This window comes from Engystomops pustulosus, chromosome 7, assembly GCF_040894005.1.
Source record: "Engystomops pustulosus chromosome 7, aEngPut4.maternal, whole genome shotgun sequence".
In the NCBI taxonomy this organism is placed as follows: Eukaryota; Metazoa; Chordata; class Amphibia; order Anura; family Leptodactylidae; genus Engystomops; species Engystomops pustulosus.
In genome coordinates this window covers 4,307,240-4,328,494 of record NC_092417.1, presented here as the reverse complement: position 1 = coordinate 4,328,494, position 21,255 = coordinate 4,307,240, and the positions used below count along the sequence as shown (strand labels likewise).

At 43.8% G+C, this 21,255-nt stretch overlaps 1 protein-coding gene across 2 annotated transcripts in view; it reads left to right on the top strand.

Moving 5' to 3' along the window:
• The window catches only part of LOC140069141 (NACHT, LRR and PYD domains-containing protein 12-like), a 113,130-nt gene that overhangs the window by 14,484 nt on the left and 77,391 nt on the right, over nt 1–21,255 (top strand). Inside the window, exons 1-2 of one of the 2 annotated variants that reach the window (XM_072114512.1) lie at nt 5,988–6,002; nt 15,368–15,418. In XM_072114512.1, coding sequence (XP_071970613.1) covers nt 15,394–15,418 — 25 coding nt within the window. In that variant the 5' untranslated portion in view covers nt 5,988–6,002; nt 15,368–15,393. Of the gene's footprint in view, nt 1–5,987; nt 6,003–15,367; nt 15,419–21,255 lie in introns of those variants that run through there. The other variant, XM_072114511.1, reaches the window with a different exon arrangement.

Here is a 21,255-nt window from a genome sequence, read left to right as displayed (position 1 = left end):
TCCACCTTACCCGGGTTGTGGCGGGCACAGACTATACAGGCTTTCACTAGTCTAGTGACAGGGGTAGTAACGCCCGGGCAAACCACTTATGGTTTATGAGCACTAGCATGGCCATTTTGGATGTGTATGTGTCTGTAGGCTACTTGACTTACTGTCGGGTGCAGGGCTCCGGGCAGGCACACCCTCTCTCCCAGCATCCAGGTCCCATCGGCATCTGGGCTCCAGCTTTCCTCCACTCTTCCTTCACTTCTGATGACACTCGGGCCACCAGGGACTGGAACACCTGTGGATCAAACTTTTAGCTCAGAACTCGGCGCTGAGACTTCAGGACAGTCTCTGGGCTCCATCTGTGCAGCTGCCTTCGCCATCCCGTCAGCCACATACTTGCCCTTGGCTTGTGGAGTTACCAAATTGTGTGTGCTTTAACTTTTATTATCCTCACCTCTTGTGGAAGTAAGAGAGCATCCATGAGCTCTATAACCAGCGTGCCATGCTTAAAGGGGGTCCCTGCAGAGGTGAGGAAATCTCTAGCCTTCCATATGGGTTCATAGTCGTGTTAAGACCCCAGACCTATACCTTGAGTATAGATGTTTGCCCTTTTACCTTCCACCAGCTGTAGCGCTTCCCTGAGTGCCGTCACTTCACCTCCTGCGCTGACCTGTGTGGAGGGAGTGGTTCTGCTTGTACTACCTCATGTGCGCCACTGACCACTGTATATCCAGTATATAACCGTCTGTCTTCTCCTGCAGACCTGGAGCCATCTATGAGAAAAAACTCAACATCTGTGTTAATCACCCTTCTCTCCCCCCCTCTGAATCCTGGAAGACTGACGATAGAATGAAGGATTCAGAGCTGTGCACCTTATCAGTGTGTCCTGGGGAATCAGGAGTGCACACTGGAGTCTGAGCTGTCTGGCCTTGGCTCACATGCTTGGGCTGTACTTGGGTGAGGACACTGTGCAAGGTATGTGGGGTTTGCACTGTAACTGAGTGATCTAGGTTCTGGGATCAACTCACTGGCCTTGCTGAGCAGATTGCTGGCTGCAGCTACTAACACATGAGGGGCTCCCCTCACGACTGAGTCTTACCGGGCCTAATAGTGGGCCACTGGGGAGGCCACCACGTTCCTGGGCTAGGACACCTGTGGCGTAGCCTAGATACTCAGTGCAAAATAAAATAAAAGGTCTGGTTCAGTGGCATGTGCCTAGGGCCGGGGCAGACAGGACTTGCCAGCTTAAGGCTATGGAATGCATCAATTGCCTCCTGACTAAGGGCAAATGGGGAAGAGGCAATTCAGTCAGAAAGGGGCAACATCAGGCTGGGGGCAGCAGACCTTATCCCAGGCTGCAGGAGCTGGCCAGTCCTAGAAACAGGTGAAGAGGCTTAGGGCCTCAGGGCAGGGGCATATTCTGGACTGCCTGCTTTCTTCCCTCTGCCAGGTATCTGCCTGTGGCTGAGAAGCAGTGGCCTAGGAGGACCACCTTCTCCTGGCAGTACCGGAGCTTGTCTCTGGAAACTTTGTAACCCTTCTGGAACAGAAAACACACAAGGTCAATAAATGCATCCTGGCAAACAACAACAGTAGGTCCTCCGCATACTGAAAAGGAGAACATCCAGTGAGGGGCTAGTCTGCCAGTCTACTCCCTGTAGGGCCATGGGGTATTGGCTGGGTGAGTTTTACCCCCCTTGTGGGAGTCTACATCAGGTATACTGGAATACTGAACTGGTAAAGGCAAATAGGTACTGGCAATCCTCATATAGGGGCACAGAGAGAACATTTGCCAAATCAATAACAGTGAATAATATGTCACTCTCAGGGACTGCTGCCAGTTTGGGCTAGGGACCACTGGGCTTCAGTACACTCATTGGCAGCTTGGAGGTCATGGACCATGCTACATGTATCCGGCTGTTCTTTCTGAGTCTTCTCTTGACCGGGAATGGGCTAAAATCATCATCGGACTAGCAGGGGAGAGTTCTACAATGAAAGGCACTAACTCTGTCTGGGGGGGGGCGTTCAGGAGGGGGACTGTTCTCGCTGACATCCTTGTCCGTAACCACCCCCCTTGTCTTGCCCTGTGGGGGCCGTCTCTGCCACTCACTACAGTAATGTCTCCTCCCCGCAACGCCCACTTGGGTTGGTCGGTTGAGACTTCCGGAGATGTTGTCAGTCTCACTTTGGCGTGGTCTGTGAAACATCCTCTATTCCCTCTGTACGTCAACGTGTCCCTCCACCACATCTCCAGCCCAGTGTTCTGTGCTTCCTATAAAGTTCTGGCCAGACTCCAACGTCTCAATAAAATCCAGGTACACTTAAGATGGTTTTTAATCAAAAAGGAACAAAAGTCAGTCATAGGCTCTGTAATACAGTTGGGGGCTTGTTCCTGCTTAGTCTGTTCATGGGGTACACAGGAGGACATCACATCATACTGTATCCCTGTTCCACAACCAAATAAATTCCTTCAAGTCTTTTTTAGATTGTCAGAGAGAAGTCTAAACGCAGCGATCTACCCCTCCCAAATGTAAATGTTCTCACTAGCCTGTAAACCACGAGATAACAGAATACAGATTCCAGGCAACTCAATATGGAGGAATTCAGTTTTCCGTGAACATCAAGGACACAGCACATGTCAGTTCTTCACAAAACAAAACGCAGCTTCAACAGCCCCCACCCTTTTGTTAACCCCTTAAATGCCAAAAAGCGGGTACCAGAGACATTGTAACACTTTTTATAGTAATTTTTCTCTAATTGTCGGGATCAATAAATTTGAATAATACTCAAACAACCTCCATCCCTCACTCCAAGACCCCTAGCAGACGCCCCAAGCATGGTCAGCTGTTATCCTACAAAGCCCCACAACATGGCCGCCACTGAAAAATAAACTGACTTAAGATGGCCGCCACTGAAGAATGGTAGGGCCTGTCATCTTCTCTAACCACCAGATACGGGGGTGGAGTCTGGATTACAGGGGCCATTTTTCACTCCAAGGAAAATATAATAAAATCTCTTTTTCTCAAATTCTTTCCACATCAAAAACTTTGAAATGTCCCTTATCGCCTGTCTCTTTCTTCAATGGGCACGCAGAAGAATCCCAGTCACTCTGTCCTGGTCCGTCCGTCAGTCAGAGGCTCTAAGTGTCTGTTTTCCAAATCTGATCAAGTTTTCTCACTTGTACAATCATCAGATCATCTGACACATCCCAAAACCTTCAAACCTACTTTTCACTTCAAACCCAAAACTACCAGCCCTTATGTCCGATCATATCAACTTGCACTTTTCCATCAGTCCTACTTAACTCAACAACCTTCTGTCTACTTACATCATCTTTCCCCTCCATGTGGGACACAATCTGAGTAGCTTTTCTAGGTCCGCACCCTTGGCTTACTTTACTTTGCTTACTTCCCATCACAAATGTCTACAACTGCAACACTGCCAAACCTGTCCCCCACAGATACAACGAATCCGACACCTTGTGTGACCGACCCCAAAGAAACTAGATACCAGACTTCCACAGAGGACTCTTTACCAAGTCTCCCTTATTGACTCTTTACCAAGTCTCCCTTATTGACTCTTAACCAAATCAACTCTCTTTACTGAACTACTCTCTCCTTGACTCTTTACCAAGTCAACTCTCTTACTGACTCTTTACCAAGTCACTACTAGTTCTTACAGTCATCCACAAAGTCGTTCAGACTCCAAAATGAAGCTAAACGCACACTTGATCAGAGCGGGTCTCCGCTGCACGTGCACAAATTGAGCTCTATACCTCTATGGGCAACCCTATTGACACTAGTCAAACAGTACTATAGACACTATGATAATCTGACAATCACAACAAAGTATCTCCTATTTTAGCAGTGCGGACCTCTAAGGGCTACTCCCTCCCGTCCCACAGCTTCAGCTAACACCACAGACTGTCTGACCATCCGTCACTGTCCAGTCTCTGTCCATCACCTTACAAAGTGGTTCTTTGCCAAAAACTATGAGCTTAGGTTACAGTGAACAACAGTGGCAAATACATAACACAGAGACAGTCTTACCCGGTCCGTCCAACCAGTGAACCAGAAGTGACATATCAAGGTAGACAAGAAAAATTAATATCTTACCCTGAGAGCTCTCTGGTCAGTTCTGTTCACCAAGCCGGCGGGGACTCTTCACGGAGGCTGTCTCGGTGTTGTTGTTGTTTACTCCTAAACCCACCCAGATGGACGCCAAATATTGTTAGGGATTTTTATGCAGGGCCCCAACAGCCCTCTTGACTTTTGTAAGGTGAGTCCTAATTAACCCTTGATTGAACATAGAGACCAAGACATGTCAATCTCTTAGTCAAGATCTTCTCTCCTTTTAATAATGAAAATGCATAATATATAACAAACAGAAGAATCATCAAAGGGGCGTGAATAGTGTACTGCAAAGCTATTGGTCATCAGCAAATTCTGGGAAAAGAAAGTTAATTAATTGTGCTCAGTTCTCAGAGACCTTGTACACAGATATTGTTTATACTAAGAAGAAGATAAGTGGCTCCAGAATCACAATATAATCAAGGACAGACTGGCTTCTCATTAAATGTCAAAGGGTATTAGCTGACAGGCCAGCAAACAGGTTACATAAAATGAAGTTTGAATCATGACATTAACTTGACAATGGTCAGGGAACATGGCCGCTGTATCTAAGATGGCGGACAGTAGTCAAGATGGCGTCCGAAACCAGTGCGACCTCCTTAACAATATATATGTCCTGTCACATGTTATATGGTCTCTGTATACACTGTGCAGCCCCCAGGTAATATCCCCCTCTCTTATCTGCTGTATATATATATATATATGTCCTGTCACATGTTATATGGTCTCTGTCCACACTGTGCAGCCCCCAGGTAATATCCCCCTCTCATCTGCTGTATATATATATATATGTCCTGTCACATGTTATATGGTCTCTGTATACACTGTGCGGCCTCCAGGTAATATCCCCCTCTCTTATCTGCTGTATATATATATGTCCTGTCACATGTTATATGGTCTCTGTCCACACTGTGCGGCCTCCAGGTAATATCCCCCTCTCTTATGTGCTGTATATATATATATATATATATATATATGTCCTGTCACATGTTATATGGTCTCTGTATACACTGTGCAGCCTCCAGGTAATATTCCCCTCTCTTATCTGCTGTATATATATATATATATATGTCCTGTCACATGTTATATGGTCTCTGTATACACTGTGCGGCCCCCAGGTAATATCCCCCTCTCTTATCTGCTGTATATATATATATATATATATATGTCCTGTCACATGTTATATGGTCTCTGTATACACTGTGCGGCCTCCAGGTAATATCCCTCTCTCTTATCTGCTGTATATATATATATGTCCTGTCACATGTTATATGGTCTCTGTCCACACTGTGCGGCCCCCAGGTAATATCCCCCTCTCTTATCTGCTGTATATATATATATATATATATATGTCCTGTCACATGTTATATGGTCTCTGTATACACTGTGCAGCCTCCAGGTAATATCCCCCTCTCTTATCTGCTGTATATATATATGTCCTGTCACATGTTATATGGTCTCTGTATACACTGTGCAGCCCCCAGGTAATATCCCCCTCTCTTATCTGCTGTATATATATATATATATATGTCCTGTCACATGTTATATGGTCTCTGTCCACACTGTGCGGCCCCCAGGTAATATCCCCCTCTCTTATCTGCTATGTATATATATATATATATATATATATATATATATATATGTCCTGTCACATGTTATATGGTCTCTGTATACACTGTGCAGCCCCCAGGTAATATCCCCATCTCTTATCTGCTGTATATATATATATATATATGTCCTGTCACATGTTATATGGTCTCTGTCCACACTGTGCGGCCCCCAGGTAATATCCCCCTCTCTTATCTGCTATGTATATATATATATATATATATATATGTCCTGTCACATGTTATATGGTCTCTGTCCACACTGTGCGGCCCCCAGGTAATATCCCCCTCTCTTATCTGCTATGTATATATATATATATGTCCTGTCACATGTTATATGGTCTCTGTATACACTGTGCAGCCCCCAGGTAATATCCCCCTCTCTTATCTGCTGTATATATATATATATATATGTCCTGTCACATGTTATATGGTCTCTGTATACACTGTGCAGCCTCCAGGTAATATCCCCCTCTCTTATCTGCTGTATATATATATATATATATGTCCTGTCACATGTTATATGGTCTCTGTATACACTGTGCAGCCCCCAGGTAATATCCCCCTCTCTTATCTGCTGTATATATATATGTCCTGTCACATGTTATATGGTCTCTGTCCACACTGTGCAGCCCCCAGGTAATATCCCCCTCTCTTATCTGCTGTATATATATATATATATGTCCTGTCACATGTTATATGGTCTCTGTATACACTGTGCAGCCTCCAGGTAATATCCCCCTCTCTTATCTGCTGTATATATATATATATATATATATATATATATATATATGTCCTGTCACATGTTATATGGTCTCTGTCCACACTGTGCAGCCTCCAGGTAATATCCCCCTCTCTTATCTGCTGTATATATATATATGTCCTGTCACATGTTATATGGTCTCTGTATACACTGTGCAGTCTCCAGGTAATATCCCCCTCTCTTATCTGCTGTATATATATATATGTCCTGTCACATGTTATATGGTCTCTGTCCACACTGTGCGGCCTCCAGGTAATATCCCCCTCTCTTATCTGCTGTATATATATATGTCCTGTCACATGTTATATGGTCTCTGTATACACTGTGCAGCCTCCAGGTAATATCCCCCTCTCTTATCTGCTGTATATATATATATATGTCCTGTCACATGTTATATGGTCTCTGTATACACTGTGCGGCCTCCAGGTAATATCCCCCTCTCTTATCTGCTGTATATATATATATATATGTCCTGTCACATGTTATATGGTCTCTGTCCACACTGTGCAGCCACAGCCTACCTGAGTATTGTTGCTGACCATGTCCATCCCTTTATGACCACAATGTACCCTGTAACATCTGATGGCTACTTTCAGCAGGATAATGCGCCATGTCATAAAGCTGGAATCATCTCAGACTGGTTTCTGGAACATGACAATGAGGTCACTGGACACAAATGGCTCCACAGTCACCAGATCTCAATCCAATAGAGCATCTTTGGGATGTGGTGGAACGGGAGATTTGCATCATGTATGTGCAGCCGACAAATCTGCAGCAACTGTGTGATGCCATCATGTCACTATGGAGCAAAATCTCTGAGGAGCTTCCAGCACCTTGTTGTATCTATGCCACGAAGAATTGAGGCAGTTCTGAAGGCAAAAGGGGGTCCGACCCGTTACTAGCATGGTGTACCTAATAAAGTGGGCGGTGAGTGTACAGCGCTACATGGTGTTTATTACTCCTAGAATTATCCACATTCCCGGCGGATGTCGTGTGGAATATACAGGTGTGTGAATGGATCGCTCTTTACTGTGTCTTTTTACCTATGGAAACAATACGTTTTCTTTATATTATCCCTCGGATTTTCCACGTGTCAGCCCTCAGGGGTGCAGAGATGTGGTTTGCTTTATCCATTTGTAATAAAAGAAAACTGGCGGGGGCGTGGCCTGACCAGCATGCCGAACAGACGCACATAATCAGTGCTCCATGCCTGGCCAAGCTAAAAAGGGGCTAAAAGCCACCATATATGGGGAAATTGGGTACAAGAAAGGCATCCAGCCGACTTAGGAACCGGACACAAGAAACCCCGACCTTCAACTTCTTTGCACCGCTCCGGGATCACCTTTCATCCTCCGAAGCAGAGTCCCGCGATCCATCCTCTAGCCCACGGCCTTGATCAACGGCGGACCAGAACACACGCAGGAGTGCTCTTCACCCACAGAAGCACGGAAGACGCGCCAACGATCCACACACGTGGCCGGAGGGGAAACACCAAAGACCCGACCCCAGAAGCCTGCAGCCTCACCGAGCAGCCGCAAAGCACTAGGCCTCTCCTCTGTGATAGAAGGCCCAGCCAAAGGTGAGCACAATCCAGACACTCACACCCAGCAGGGAACAACAGGAGCACCTCCACCAGACAGCAGGAGACTAACACTCCAATATACAACATAATGGCACCGCCATTCAAAGCACCTAGTGGGAACCCCTCACAGCCTGCTTTAGAAACCCCAAGAAAAGGGCCCAAAGGTGTTAATATACCTATACAAAGTCCCCCCTCCAAACGCCCTTTATTAAATGAAGATCCAGGCACACCAGGGCTATCTCTACCCACATCCCAGAAGGATACTGAAAGGGAGGTAGGAGGGACACCACAGGCTAACCTACCATCCCCGGAAGCTGCTATCCGTGCATTACAGGGTCACCCTGAATTACAAGCTCTCTTAGCACTCCTTCCATCTAAGGGAGATATGGATACACTAGCAACAGATCTAAAGGGAGCTTGGCACCAGGATCTACAGAAGGTCCAAACAGAGGTTAACGCAATACAAGATAAAGTCGGTGCTCTTGAAACATTCAGAGAGGAGGTCACTGTCGCCATATCAGAGATACAAGAGAAAGCAGCAAATCAAAATGCTCAAATGAGACAGTTAGCATCCCATCTAGATGACCTAGAGAATAGAAACCGTCGAAATAACATCAGAATCAGGGGACTCCCGGAAGCAACGCATGCTGCTGATCTCATTCCTACCCTCACTGGAATATTCAATTTGTTACTGGATCGACCTGTAGATACCCACATAGAAATCGACCGTGCTCATAGGGCTCTCCGAGCCCGGAGTTCTGATCCTGCTAGGCCGCGTGACGTCATATGCAGAGTCCACTTCTTCGCTATAAAAGATCAAATAATGCAAAAAGCGAGACAAAAAGGCGACTTGGACTTTGATGGAGCACAAATTGCATTGTTCCCAGACCTCTCCAGGCGCACCCTCAGACAGAGAGCCATTTTACGCGCACTGCTTCAGGTCCTGCAAGAAAAAAACATCACATACAGATGGGGCTTTCCTTTTGCTCTCCATGCACGTTCCACCAACGGTCAAGCATCCCTTTCACATCCGGAGGAGCTGCCCTCTTTCCTATGATCTCTAAATCTCCCTTCAATGTCGCTCCCTGACTGGGATCTTCCATCAATTGATCGTCCTAGCCTACCCTCAGGTCCAACTACAGCCGGGTCAGAATGGTCCTCAGGATCTACCTCACCTCGCCCACAACGCCAAACAGGGCCGGCGCTATGGGTAGGCAAAGGAGAATCTCTTCTTTCAAATGAATCTTGAATTGTGTTTCTAGGTGCTCTGGATCCAGAGATATTCAGGTATAAAGTGAGAATATCAGGTGCCATTTTTATATATAAAAATCACTGCCAACAGCAGTTCAACAGTTATTATCTCCATTTTCCTAAAAGTTAGAAACACAAATTTAGATTCATATAAAAGAGGAGACTCTCTTCTTTCATAGGAAATAAGTGATGTTCTATGTGTCACAGAGCCAGAGATACAGCCCCCTGACGTGTCCCCCCCCCCTCCAGATTCTTAGCCATCAGGCTGCAGGGAGAATTTGCTGCACACAGGAGCTGCTGCACCTCACAGATAATGGAAATAGTCACTTTATATGTTACTACATTCTGATAAGGAAAAATATCAACTAATGTTCATGTTTTTAACCCTTCTCTATGCAGAACTATCTAAGAACACACTTTCTCTCTTATTCCCTTTTATTTTGTGATAGTTTTTTGGTGTTGGGAAAATTGACTGATACGATGAACATTCAAACCCAGAACATGTCCATAAAGTTATCTGTAACACCAAAAACACTCACATATTCTGGAGTAAAGTTTTTATTTCCCACCATCCTCCATTACTTACACCCATGTTATGAGGTTCTCACTCTCCTTCTTATGATCCGCGGAGGGTTCTGTTATTGTGCCGCTAATATAATGGCGCACATCTAAAAGTGACTTTATTATCTCATTAGCTTGGTTTATGGATATATAGTTATTTATTTGGGTGACCATTGTGTAAGGAGCAATGATAGATCTGTGTGAATTCTGTAGCTGAAAAGCAGATATCTAGTTATTACAGTGTTAGTGATATTATGATGATTTATTTATGTGAACATATCAATATGAGGTATCTGTGAGCTCTACACATGTCCATCTATTACATTAAGGAGATGTGAAGGGAAATAGTTTCTGTTTGGAGCACATTTTTTTGCCATCAAAGTCAAATTTTAAGTATTTTTTTGTTAAATGTTTCATTTAGAGAACATTTTTTTGTAAAATGTTTCATCATTTCGAATCAAAGGCGCCTATGTCCATAAACTCTTTGATGCTATTTTGAAAATGGGGCAAGTGTCTGCTTTCAGAAAATATCAGTCCCTCTTCCCAATGGGCCTCACAAGTCTAATCAGCCTACCAGTAATTTTTTGGAATGTGGGAGAAAACCGGAGGACCCGGAGGAAACCCACGCAGACACAGAGAGAACATACAAACTCTTTGCAGATGTTGACTAGCGCTGCAAGGCTGTAGTGCTAACCACTGAGCCACCGTGCTGCCCATCAATCTCCCTATCAGCTATCTATCTCCTATAAAATTCTTCAAAATTACAGTTTGTTTTACCATACTAAAGGGAGCCTCTTACTGACTGTGACTGGTCATAAAATAGTTTTATTTTGGGGCCCCACTTTTAGTTTTGCCCAGGGCCCCACTTTGTCTAGAACCGGCCCTGACGCCAAAGAAACAGGGTCCGCCCCTCTTTCAATTAAATCCAAGGAACTGGTTTATGTTTACTAGCGAAACTCCAAACATGGAGGTTCTGTATCCTTTATACAAAATTCTTTCCTCATAACATCATTGCAATTTAAAACCAGACACAACCAAGGGCCTAGAGCAGTGGTTCTCAACCTGTGGGTCGTGACCCCAGCAGGGGTCGAGCGACCAAAACCGGGGGTCGCCTAAAGCCATCGGAACTGCAATTTTATTACATTTTTACTGGGAATCTCAGAGTTTGGGGTCACCACAACATGAGGGACTGTATTGCGGGGTCACAGCATTAGAAAGGTTGAGAACTACTGGCCTAGAGACAATGAGTACAACATCTGCCCTCCCGTTTAAAATTGCCTCTTTCAATGCCAAAGGCTTAAATTTACCCGAGAAAAGGGCACAGATTTTGTACTCGTTTCATAAGCAGAGGGTTCACATATTATGTGTACAAGAGACTCACTTTAAGACGAACCACATGCCAGTAATTAAGAGTAAACATTACGCCACACAATTTCACTGTACGAACTCGGAGAATAAATCCAAAGGTGTCTCAATTTTCATTCACAAATCTGCACACTGTACAGTACTAGACTCTAAATTGGATCCCGAGGCCAGATACCTCTTTATAAAATGTGACATTCAAGGCGCAGAATACACCTTCGCAAATATCTATACTCCGAACATCAACCAGACAAATTATCTACTCAAAACCTTAGAGGATCTAACTGAGTTTGCAAGGGGCACCCTAATTCTCTGTGGTGACTTCAATCTTGCCATAAATCCTCTACTGGACACCTCAGCAGGCAAATCCTCAGTATCATACGGCAAACTTAATCGTTTGTGCAAACTCCTTCACTCTTTACAATTATGTGATATATGGAGGTTACACCACCCAGAAGAAAGGGACTACACATTCTATTCCCAGGTCCATAACTCCTACAGTAGGATTGACTACATTTACATCCAGCATCACCTTCTCCCATCCGCAATGAGCTTCGAGATTGGCTCAATCATCGCCTCAGACCATGCCCCAGTAACATGTACTTTATCCCTTCTGCCAGGCAAACGTACCCCGTTTAATTGGAGGTTAAACGAATCTCTTCTCCAAGATCAGCTATGCCTCACAGAATTAAAAGAAGTTACCAATAGATTTCACTTAGACCATCAACATGACACCACACTCCCGGCCTTTAAGTGGGAAATTCTGAAGCGAAACCTGAGGGGTATCCTTATAAAACATGGATCACGCCTAAAAAAAGCTGCCGGGATTAAACTTAAATCCCTAACAGATACCCTTCATAATCTAGACGCCAAACATAAACAAAACCTCCTTCTGGCAACACTCAGGGAGCTTACAGCAGTAAGACAGCAAATTAATACCCTAATTGAAGCCAAACAAAAACGATACAAACACCTCTGTGCCCGCTCTCTATACGAATGGGGGAATAAACCGGGCAGGCTTCTAGCTAAAGCTTTATGCAACGAAAGGGCCTCAACCTACATAGCCTCGATCAAAAATAGTGCCGGTGCAATGGTTCATTCCACTGAAGAGATCACAGAAGCCTTCTCCTCATATTACCAGTCCCTCTACAACCTCCCCCCACCATCAACGGCCTTTGCACCACCACACCCCATGCAATCACTGAACCAATATATCCGCAGCACGGCTCTCCCCACCTTGACAAAAGCAGACACAGAAAAACTTGACTTGCCCTTCACTTTAGAAGAACTCCAATCTGTTATAAACTCTCTACCGGGGGGCAAAAGTCCTGGGCCTGACGGGTACACTGCAGCTTTCTATAAAACCTTACTGAACGAGGTCTCACCAAGCTTATTAGACACATTTAATGCAACCTCCCCGTCCAACCCCTTCCCACCTTCATTTCTTCACACCCACATCACAATAATCCCTAAAGAAGGGAAAGACCCCCAACTTTGCCCCAGTTACAGACCTATATCGCTGATTAACACAGACACCAAAATTTATGCAAAAATGATTGCGTGTAGGCTTGCGAAACTCCTGGAGAACCTGGTCCACCCTGATCAGGTAGGGTTTATACCCTCTAGAGAGGCCAGAGATAATACCCTGAAATCCTTCTCCCTAGTACACCAGATTACTCAGAAGAGGGTCCCTACTCTCTTGCTCTCACTCGACGCTGAAAAAGCGTTTGATAGGGTGAACTGGACCTTCCTAGAAGAAACTCTATCGCAAATAGGTTTGGTTCCGATAATAAGAACTAGGATCAAATCCCTATATAGTACACCCCAAGCTCAAATAAAAATTAATGGCTCACTTTCCCCCTCTTTTTCTATTCTCTATGGAACAAGACAGGGTTGCCCCCCATCCCCCCCTATTGTACGCTTTGGTAATAGAGCATCTCCTAAATGCCATCCGAACAAATCCCGAAACAACAGGAATCACGATTGGAGACCATGAATATAAATGTTCCGCCTTTGCGGACGATGTCCTCCTATATTTAACTAACCCAAGCACTTCATTACCTCCACTTATGAAAGCCCTTGAAACCTTTGGCTATTTCAGTAATCATAAAATCAATTTAACCAAAAGTATAGCGATGGGCATAGGCCTCTCAGAAGTGGAAACAAGACACTTAAGCTCTAGATTTCCTTTCACCTGGCAGCAAAAAGCCATTACATACTTGGGAATCCAAATCCCTTCAGACCTTAAATCCATTTATGCATTGAACTAAAAGGGAACTGACAAACTGGGCGTCCAAACAGATTTCTTGGGTAGGAAGAGTAAATTCAATTAAGATCACCAAAACTCTTATACCTCTTCCAGACAATCCCATTGGCACTACCCAAATTGTTCTTTAGGAAATTAGTAAGCATCATCAACAAGTTTCTCTGGTCCGCTTGCTCCCCCAGAATAGCTAGAACCACGCTGATTCTTAGGAAACTGCAAGGGGGCTTAGGACTTCCAGATTGTAAAAGCTACTACCTCGCCTCATCCTATGCACGGATTCTGGACTGGTTTCATGGTAAAAAGAAAAAGCTATGGGTTCAACTTGAAGATAGCTTATCTCCTGTCCCATTGACTACCTTGCCCTGGTCGCATACCTACACCTCGTTGGCCCACCGCCAAAACACCCTCCCCTTTGTGGCACTTCAGGTCCTTAAGACACTTAAAAAACTTGACGCGCACTCTCGCCTATTTGACCCTGATGGGCCCATGACCCCAATCCAAGATAACCCTGATTTTCCCCTGGGGACCAAACCAGACTTTCTAAGCCCCCTCAGACGGAACACACCCCTTAGATTCATAGATCTCCTAGAAAATGATTCCCCTCGCCCTCTCAACAGCTTATTCCCTTCATATTTGGACATGCCCTGCACAACTCGGGAATACACTCAACTATCCCATTTTTACAATTCACACAAAAATCTCCTAAACCTACATCGAGAAACCAGGCCTTTCGAAAACTTGTGCACATCTTCCTCAACAACTCCCCACACTATATCAGTCCTTTATGGTCTATTCCAAGACGAATGGGCAAAAACACCCCCTCCTTATGTGAAAATGTGGGAGAAAGAGCTTGGAACAACCTTCACACCAGAAGACTGGCTAAAAGCGTTTGAGCTTTGTCATAAAATATCGGTTTCCGGCAAAGCTCAGGAAACTAACTTTAAAATTTTGTCTAGGTGGTAGTGGACCCCTGCCAAACTAAACCGAATCTATCCCTCATGCTCAGGAGAGTGCTGGAGGTGCAGACAAAACTTAGGAAACATGCTCCACATTTGGTGGGAATGCCCAATGATACAACCTTTCTGGTCCCGAGTTGTTAGTATAACTAATAAAGCCACAGGACACAACCTGAGGAATGAACCAGCACAACTCCTACTATCCATGCCTGATACACCCCTCACTAAGGCTAGAAGGCCCCTGGTTGGCTTCCTCTTGATTGCTGCACGATCCTTCATCCCAAGACTATGGGAATCCACTAGAGTACCTTCAGTGACAGACTGGTTCACTAAAATATGACATTTGCAGAAGATGGAGGAGCTCTCTGCAGAGCATCAACGCTCAGCGACAGTTCACATGCAGACATGGGACCCTTGGATAAAATGTGTAAATTCTCCTGATTACACCACCCTGGCAGACTAAGAATACTGTACCCAACCTTCCCTCCCATCTTTTCCTACGCCTTTCCATCCCCACATTTTGTTCGAACTTTGTTTCTTTATCAATATAGTATTGTAAAGATTTAGACCTTATGAACATGTAATACTTGCTACATTCATAGATATATAGATATCCAGAAGAATATACCAATTTATGCTTTATTGTACATACAGACTATGGAAATAACAAACATGTAACCATTACAATCTGATGCTTTTTTATGTACAATTGTTACTCTTTCAATAAAGGAATTTGAAAAAAAAAAAGAAAACTGGCAAAAAAACTGCAGTTCAATCAACTGACAACAATCCCCAATAGACAGAGCAATGTATAGACAGAGACGATGGAAGAGTCAGGATGTGATGGGGGTAACTCGTTCTGTGTCTTCTTATTGTAATGAAGGTTTTTCTTATCTTGCAGAATTGATCAACTATCAAACATCCACAATGGACATTATATCTACCGGTGATGGTAAAGTTTCCTCCTCAACTTCTCACTTCTTTTAATATTAATATTATATCTTGTTCCCTTATATTAGTATCTTTGTAAAGTTTGTGTACATTGTAATGACTGTGAAGTGTTTCCTGTGCTCCTGAATATATAATAATCCACTCTGTGTCCCTGAATATATAATTATCCACACAGTGCCCCTGAATATATAATTATCCACACAGTGCCCCCTGAATATATAACTATCCACACAGTGCCCCCTGAATATATAACTATCCACACAGTGCCCCCTGAATATATAACTATCCACACAGTGCTCCCTGAATATATAACTATCCACACAGTGCCCCTGAATATATAATTATCCACACAGTGCCCCCTGAATATATAATTATCGACACAGTGCCCCCTGAATATATAACTATCCACACAGTGCCCCCTGAATATATAACTATCCACACAGTGCCCCCTGAATATATAACTATCCACACAGTGCTCCCTGAATATATAACTATCCACACAGTGCCCCTGAATATATAATTATCCACACAGTGCCCCCTGAATATATAATTATCCACACAGTGCCCCCTGAATATATAACTATCCACACAGTGCCCCCTGAATATATAATTATCCACACAGTGCCCCTGAATATATAACTATCCACACAGTGCCCCCTGAATATATAACTATCCACACAGTGCTCCCTGAATATATAACTATCCACACAGTGCCCCTGAATATATAATTATCCACACAGTGCCCCCTGAATATATAATTATCGACACAGTGCCCCCTGAATATATAACTATCCACACAGTGCCCCCTGAATATATAACTATCCACACTGTGCCCCCTGAATATATAACTATCCACACAGTGCCCCTGAATATATAATTATCGACACTGTGCCCCCTGAATATATAATTATCCACACAGTGCCCCCTGAATATATAATTATCGACACTGTGCCCCCTGAATATATAACTATCCACACAGTGCCCCTGAATATATAATTATCGACACTGTGCCCCCTGAATATATAATTATCCACACAGTGCCCCCTGAATATATAATTATCGACACTGTGCCCCCTGAATATATAACTATCCACACAGTGCCCCCTGAATATATAATTATCGACACTGTGCCCCCTGAATATATAACTATCCACACAGTGCCCCCTGAATATATAATTATCGACACTTTGCCCCCTGAATATATAACTATCCACACAGTGCCCCTGAATATATAATTATCCACACAGTGCCCCCTGAATATATAATTATCGACACTGTGCCCCCTGAATATATAACTATCCACACAGTGCCCCTGAATATATAATTATCGACACTGTGCCCCCTGAATATATAATTATCCACACAGTGCCCCCTGAATATATAATTATCGACACTGTGCCCCCTGAATATATAACTATCCACACAGTGCCCCCTGAATATATAATTATCGACACTGTGCCCCCTGAATATATAACTATCCACACAGTGCCCCTGAATATATAATTATCCACACAGTGCCCCCTGAATATATAATTATCGACACTGTGCCCCCTGAATATATAACTATCCACACAGTGCCCCCTGAATATATAACTATCCACACAGTGCCCCCTGAATATATAATTATCCACACAGTGCCCCCTGAATATATAATTATCCACACAGTGCCCCCTGAATATATAATTATCGACACTGTGCCCCCTGAATATATAACTATCCACACAGTGCCCCTGAATATATAATTATCCACACAGTGCCACCGAATATATAATTATCCACACAGTGCCCCCTGAATATATAACTATCCACACTGTGCCCCCTGAATATATAACTATCCACACTGTGCCCCCTGAATATATTACTATCCACACTGTGCCCCCTGAATATATAACTATCCACACAGTGCCCCCTGAATATATAACTATCCACACAGTGCCCCCTGAATATATAATTATCCACATACAGGCACTCAATCTATTCCATTTTTCTGGAGGGCCACCTACCTGCTACTCTGGTTTGAAAACTTTTTTGGACTGCCACATACAGGCACTCAATCTATTCCATTTTTCTGGAGGGCCACCTACCTGCTCCTCTGGTTTGAAAACTTTTTTGGGACTGCCACATACAGGCACTATCCAAATTGAATTGTCTCCATAGCAGCCTCCACACGTTGTCTCCATTGCTACCTCCAAAAGTCGTCCATATAGCTGCCTCCATACATCGTCCCTTTATCAAACGAGGTGTGTCAGGCAGAAATTTGGGTTGTTTTCATGGGTTCCACATCAAAGTTGTTAACTTTGTCGCCACCCTGCTGTGTTATCCACAAAATATACTGGCAAACTTTTACCATTTAGGGATATTATTTCAGCGCTTCTTGCGCATCTGTTTACATTCCCCTCACCCGCCATATCCCAAACTTATAAGAACGCTACTACACTTGATCTTATACAAAAGGTTCTTAGAAGTGCTGTTTGGGGAGTAGCCTAGAGACAGGGGCTTGGATTGGCGAAAGCTCGCCTGGCAGCGGAGCGCCAGCTCCATGCCAAGATCCAACTAGCATAGTTTTAACTGCAGCACCTTTAATCTACTACTAGTTCACTGCCTCCATACATGGTCCCCTTATCAAACGAGCTGTGTCAGGCAGAATTTTGGGTTGTTTTCATGGCTTCCATGTTAACTTTGTCGCCACCCTGCTGTGTAATCCACAAAATATACTGGCAAACTTTTATCATGTACCGATATTATTTGAGTGCTTCTTGCTCACCTCCTTTGGTTCCTCTCTGCCACCCATTGGTTTGAAGCCTGAGTCCATTTAGGGTATGTCGCCATGCCACTCTCTAGCCTGCTGCCGCTGCCTCTGCATGCCGTCCCCTATAGTGTCAGGGTCAATTATTGGATGTTTTAGATGCTATCTAGCTTCATTCTGTCACTCTGTCATGGCCATGCTGTTGCCCATAATTTTTGCATAATGGTGCGATTAAGCAGCCTCAGAGGCATCCATGCATGCTGCCCCTGCTGTTTCCTGTCCATTTCCGTGGTGTTTCCATCCTTTTCTGAGGTTCCCAGGTGCTTGGCCAAGCTTCCCTGTGCAGAGCCTTGGTCCCCTTGAAAAATGCTCGAGTCTCCCATTGACTTCAATGGGGCTCGTTACTCGAAACGAGCACTCGAGCATCGGGAAAAGATCGTCTCGAATAACGAGTACCCGAGCATTTTAGTGCTCGCTCATCTCTAATAATAATCCACTCTGTGTCCCTGAATATATAACTATCCACACAGTGCCCCTGAATATATAATTATCCACACAGTGCCCCGTGAATATATAATAATCCACTCTGTGTCCCTGAATATATAACTATCCACACAGTGCCCCCTGAATATATAACTATCCACACAGTGCCCCCTGAATATATCATTATCCACACAGTGCCCCCTGAATATATAACTATCCACACTGTGCCCCCTGAATATATAACTATCCACACAGTGCCCCCTGAATATATCATTATCCACACAGTGCCCCCTGAATATATAATTATCCACACAGTGCCCCCTGAATATATAACTATCCACACAGTGCCCCCTGAATATATAATTATTCAAACTGTGCCCCCTGAATATATAACTCTCCACACAGTGCCCCCTGAATATATAACTATCCACACTGTGGCCCCTGAATATATAACTATCCACACTGTGGCCCCTGAATATATAATTATCCACACAGTGCCCCCTGAATATATAATTATCCACACAGTGCCCCCTGAATATATAACTATCCACACAGTGCCCCTGAATATATAATTATCCACACAGTGCCCCCTGAATATATAACTATCCACACAGTGCCCCTGAATATATAACTATCCACACAGTGCCCCTGGATATATAACTATCCACACAGTGCTCCCTGAATATATAATTATCCACACAGTGCCCCCTGAATATATAATTATCCACACAGTGCCCCCTGAATATATAACTATCCACACAGTGCCCCTGAATATATAATTATCTACACAGTGCCCCTGAATATATAATTATCCACACAGTGCCCCCTGAATATATAATTATCCACACAGTGCCCCCTGAATATATAATTATCCACACTGTGCCCCTGAATATATAATTATCCACACAGTGCCCCCTGAATATATAACTATCCACACAGTTCCCCTGAATATATAATTATCCACACTGTGCCCCTGAATATATTATTATCCACACTGTGCCCCCTGAATATATAACTATCCACACAGTGCCCCTGAATATATAACTATCCACACAGTGCCCCTGAATATATAATTATCCACACAGTGCCCCCTGAATATATAATTATCCACACAGTGCCCCCTGAATATATAACTATCCACACAGTGCCCCTGAATATATAACTATCCACACAGTGCCCCCTGAATATATAACTATCCACGCAGTGCCCCCTGAATATATAATTATCCACACAGTGCCCCCTGAATATATAACTATCCACACAGTGCCCCCTGAATATATAATTATCCACACAGTGCCCCCTGAATATATAACTATCCACACAGTGCCCCTGAATATATAATTATCTACACAGTGCCCCTGAATATATAATTATCCACACAGTGCCCCTGAATATATAACTATCCACACAGTGCCCCTGAATATATAATTATCCACACAGTGCCCCCTGAATATAGAACTATCCACACAGTGCCCCCTGAATATAGAACTATCCACACAGTGCCCCTGAATATATAACTATCCACACAGTGCCCCTGAATATATAATTATCCACACAGTGCCCCCTGAATATATAATTATCCACACAGTGCCCACTGAATATATAACTATACACACAGTGCCCCCTGAATATATAATTATCCACACAGTGCCCCCTGAATATATAATTATCCACACAGTGCCCCCTGAATATATAATTATCCACACAGTGCCCCCTGAATATATAATTATCCACACAGTGCCCACTGAATATATAACTATACACACAGTGCCCCCTGAATATATAATTATCCACACAGTGCCCCCTGAATATATAATTATCCACACAGTGCCCACTGAATATATAACTATACACACAGTGCCCCCTGAATATATAATTATCCACACAGTGCCCCCTGAATATATAATTATCCACACAGTGCCCCCTGAATATATAATTATCCACACAGTGCCCCCTGAATATATAATTATCCACACAGTGCCCACTGAATATATAACTATACACACAGTGCCCCCTGAATATATAATAATCCACTCTGTGTCCCTGAATATATAATTATCCACACAGTTCCCCCTGAATATATAATTATCCACACAGTGCCCCCTGAATATATAACTATCCACACAGTGCCCCTGAATATATAATTATCCACACAGTGCCCCCTGAATATATAACTATCCACACAGTGCCCCCTGAATATATAACTATCCACATAGTGCCCCCTGAATATATAATTATCCACACAGTGCCCCCTGAATATATAACTATCCACACAGTGCCCCTGAATATATAATTATCTACACAGTGCCCCCTGAATATATAACTATCCCCACAGTGCCCCTGAATATATAATTATCCACACAGTGCCACCGAATATATAATTATCCACACAGTGCCCCCTGAATATAGAACTATCCAAACAGTGCCCCCTGAATATAGAACTATCCACACAGTGCCCACTGAATATAGAACTATCCCCACAGTGCCCCTGAATATATAACTATCCACACTGTGCCCCCTGAATATATAACTATCCACACAGTGCCCCCTGAATATATAACTATCCACACAGTGCCCCTGAATATATAATTATCCACACAGTGCCCCCT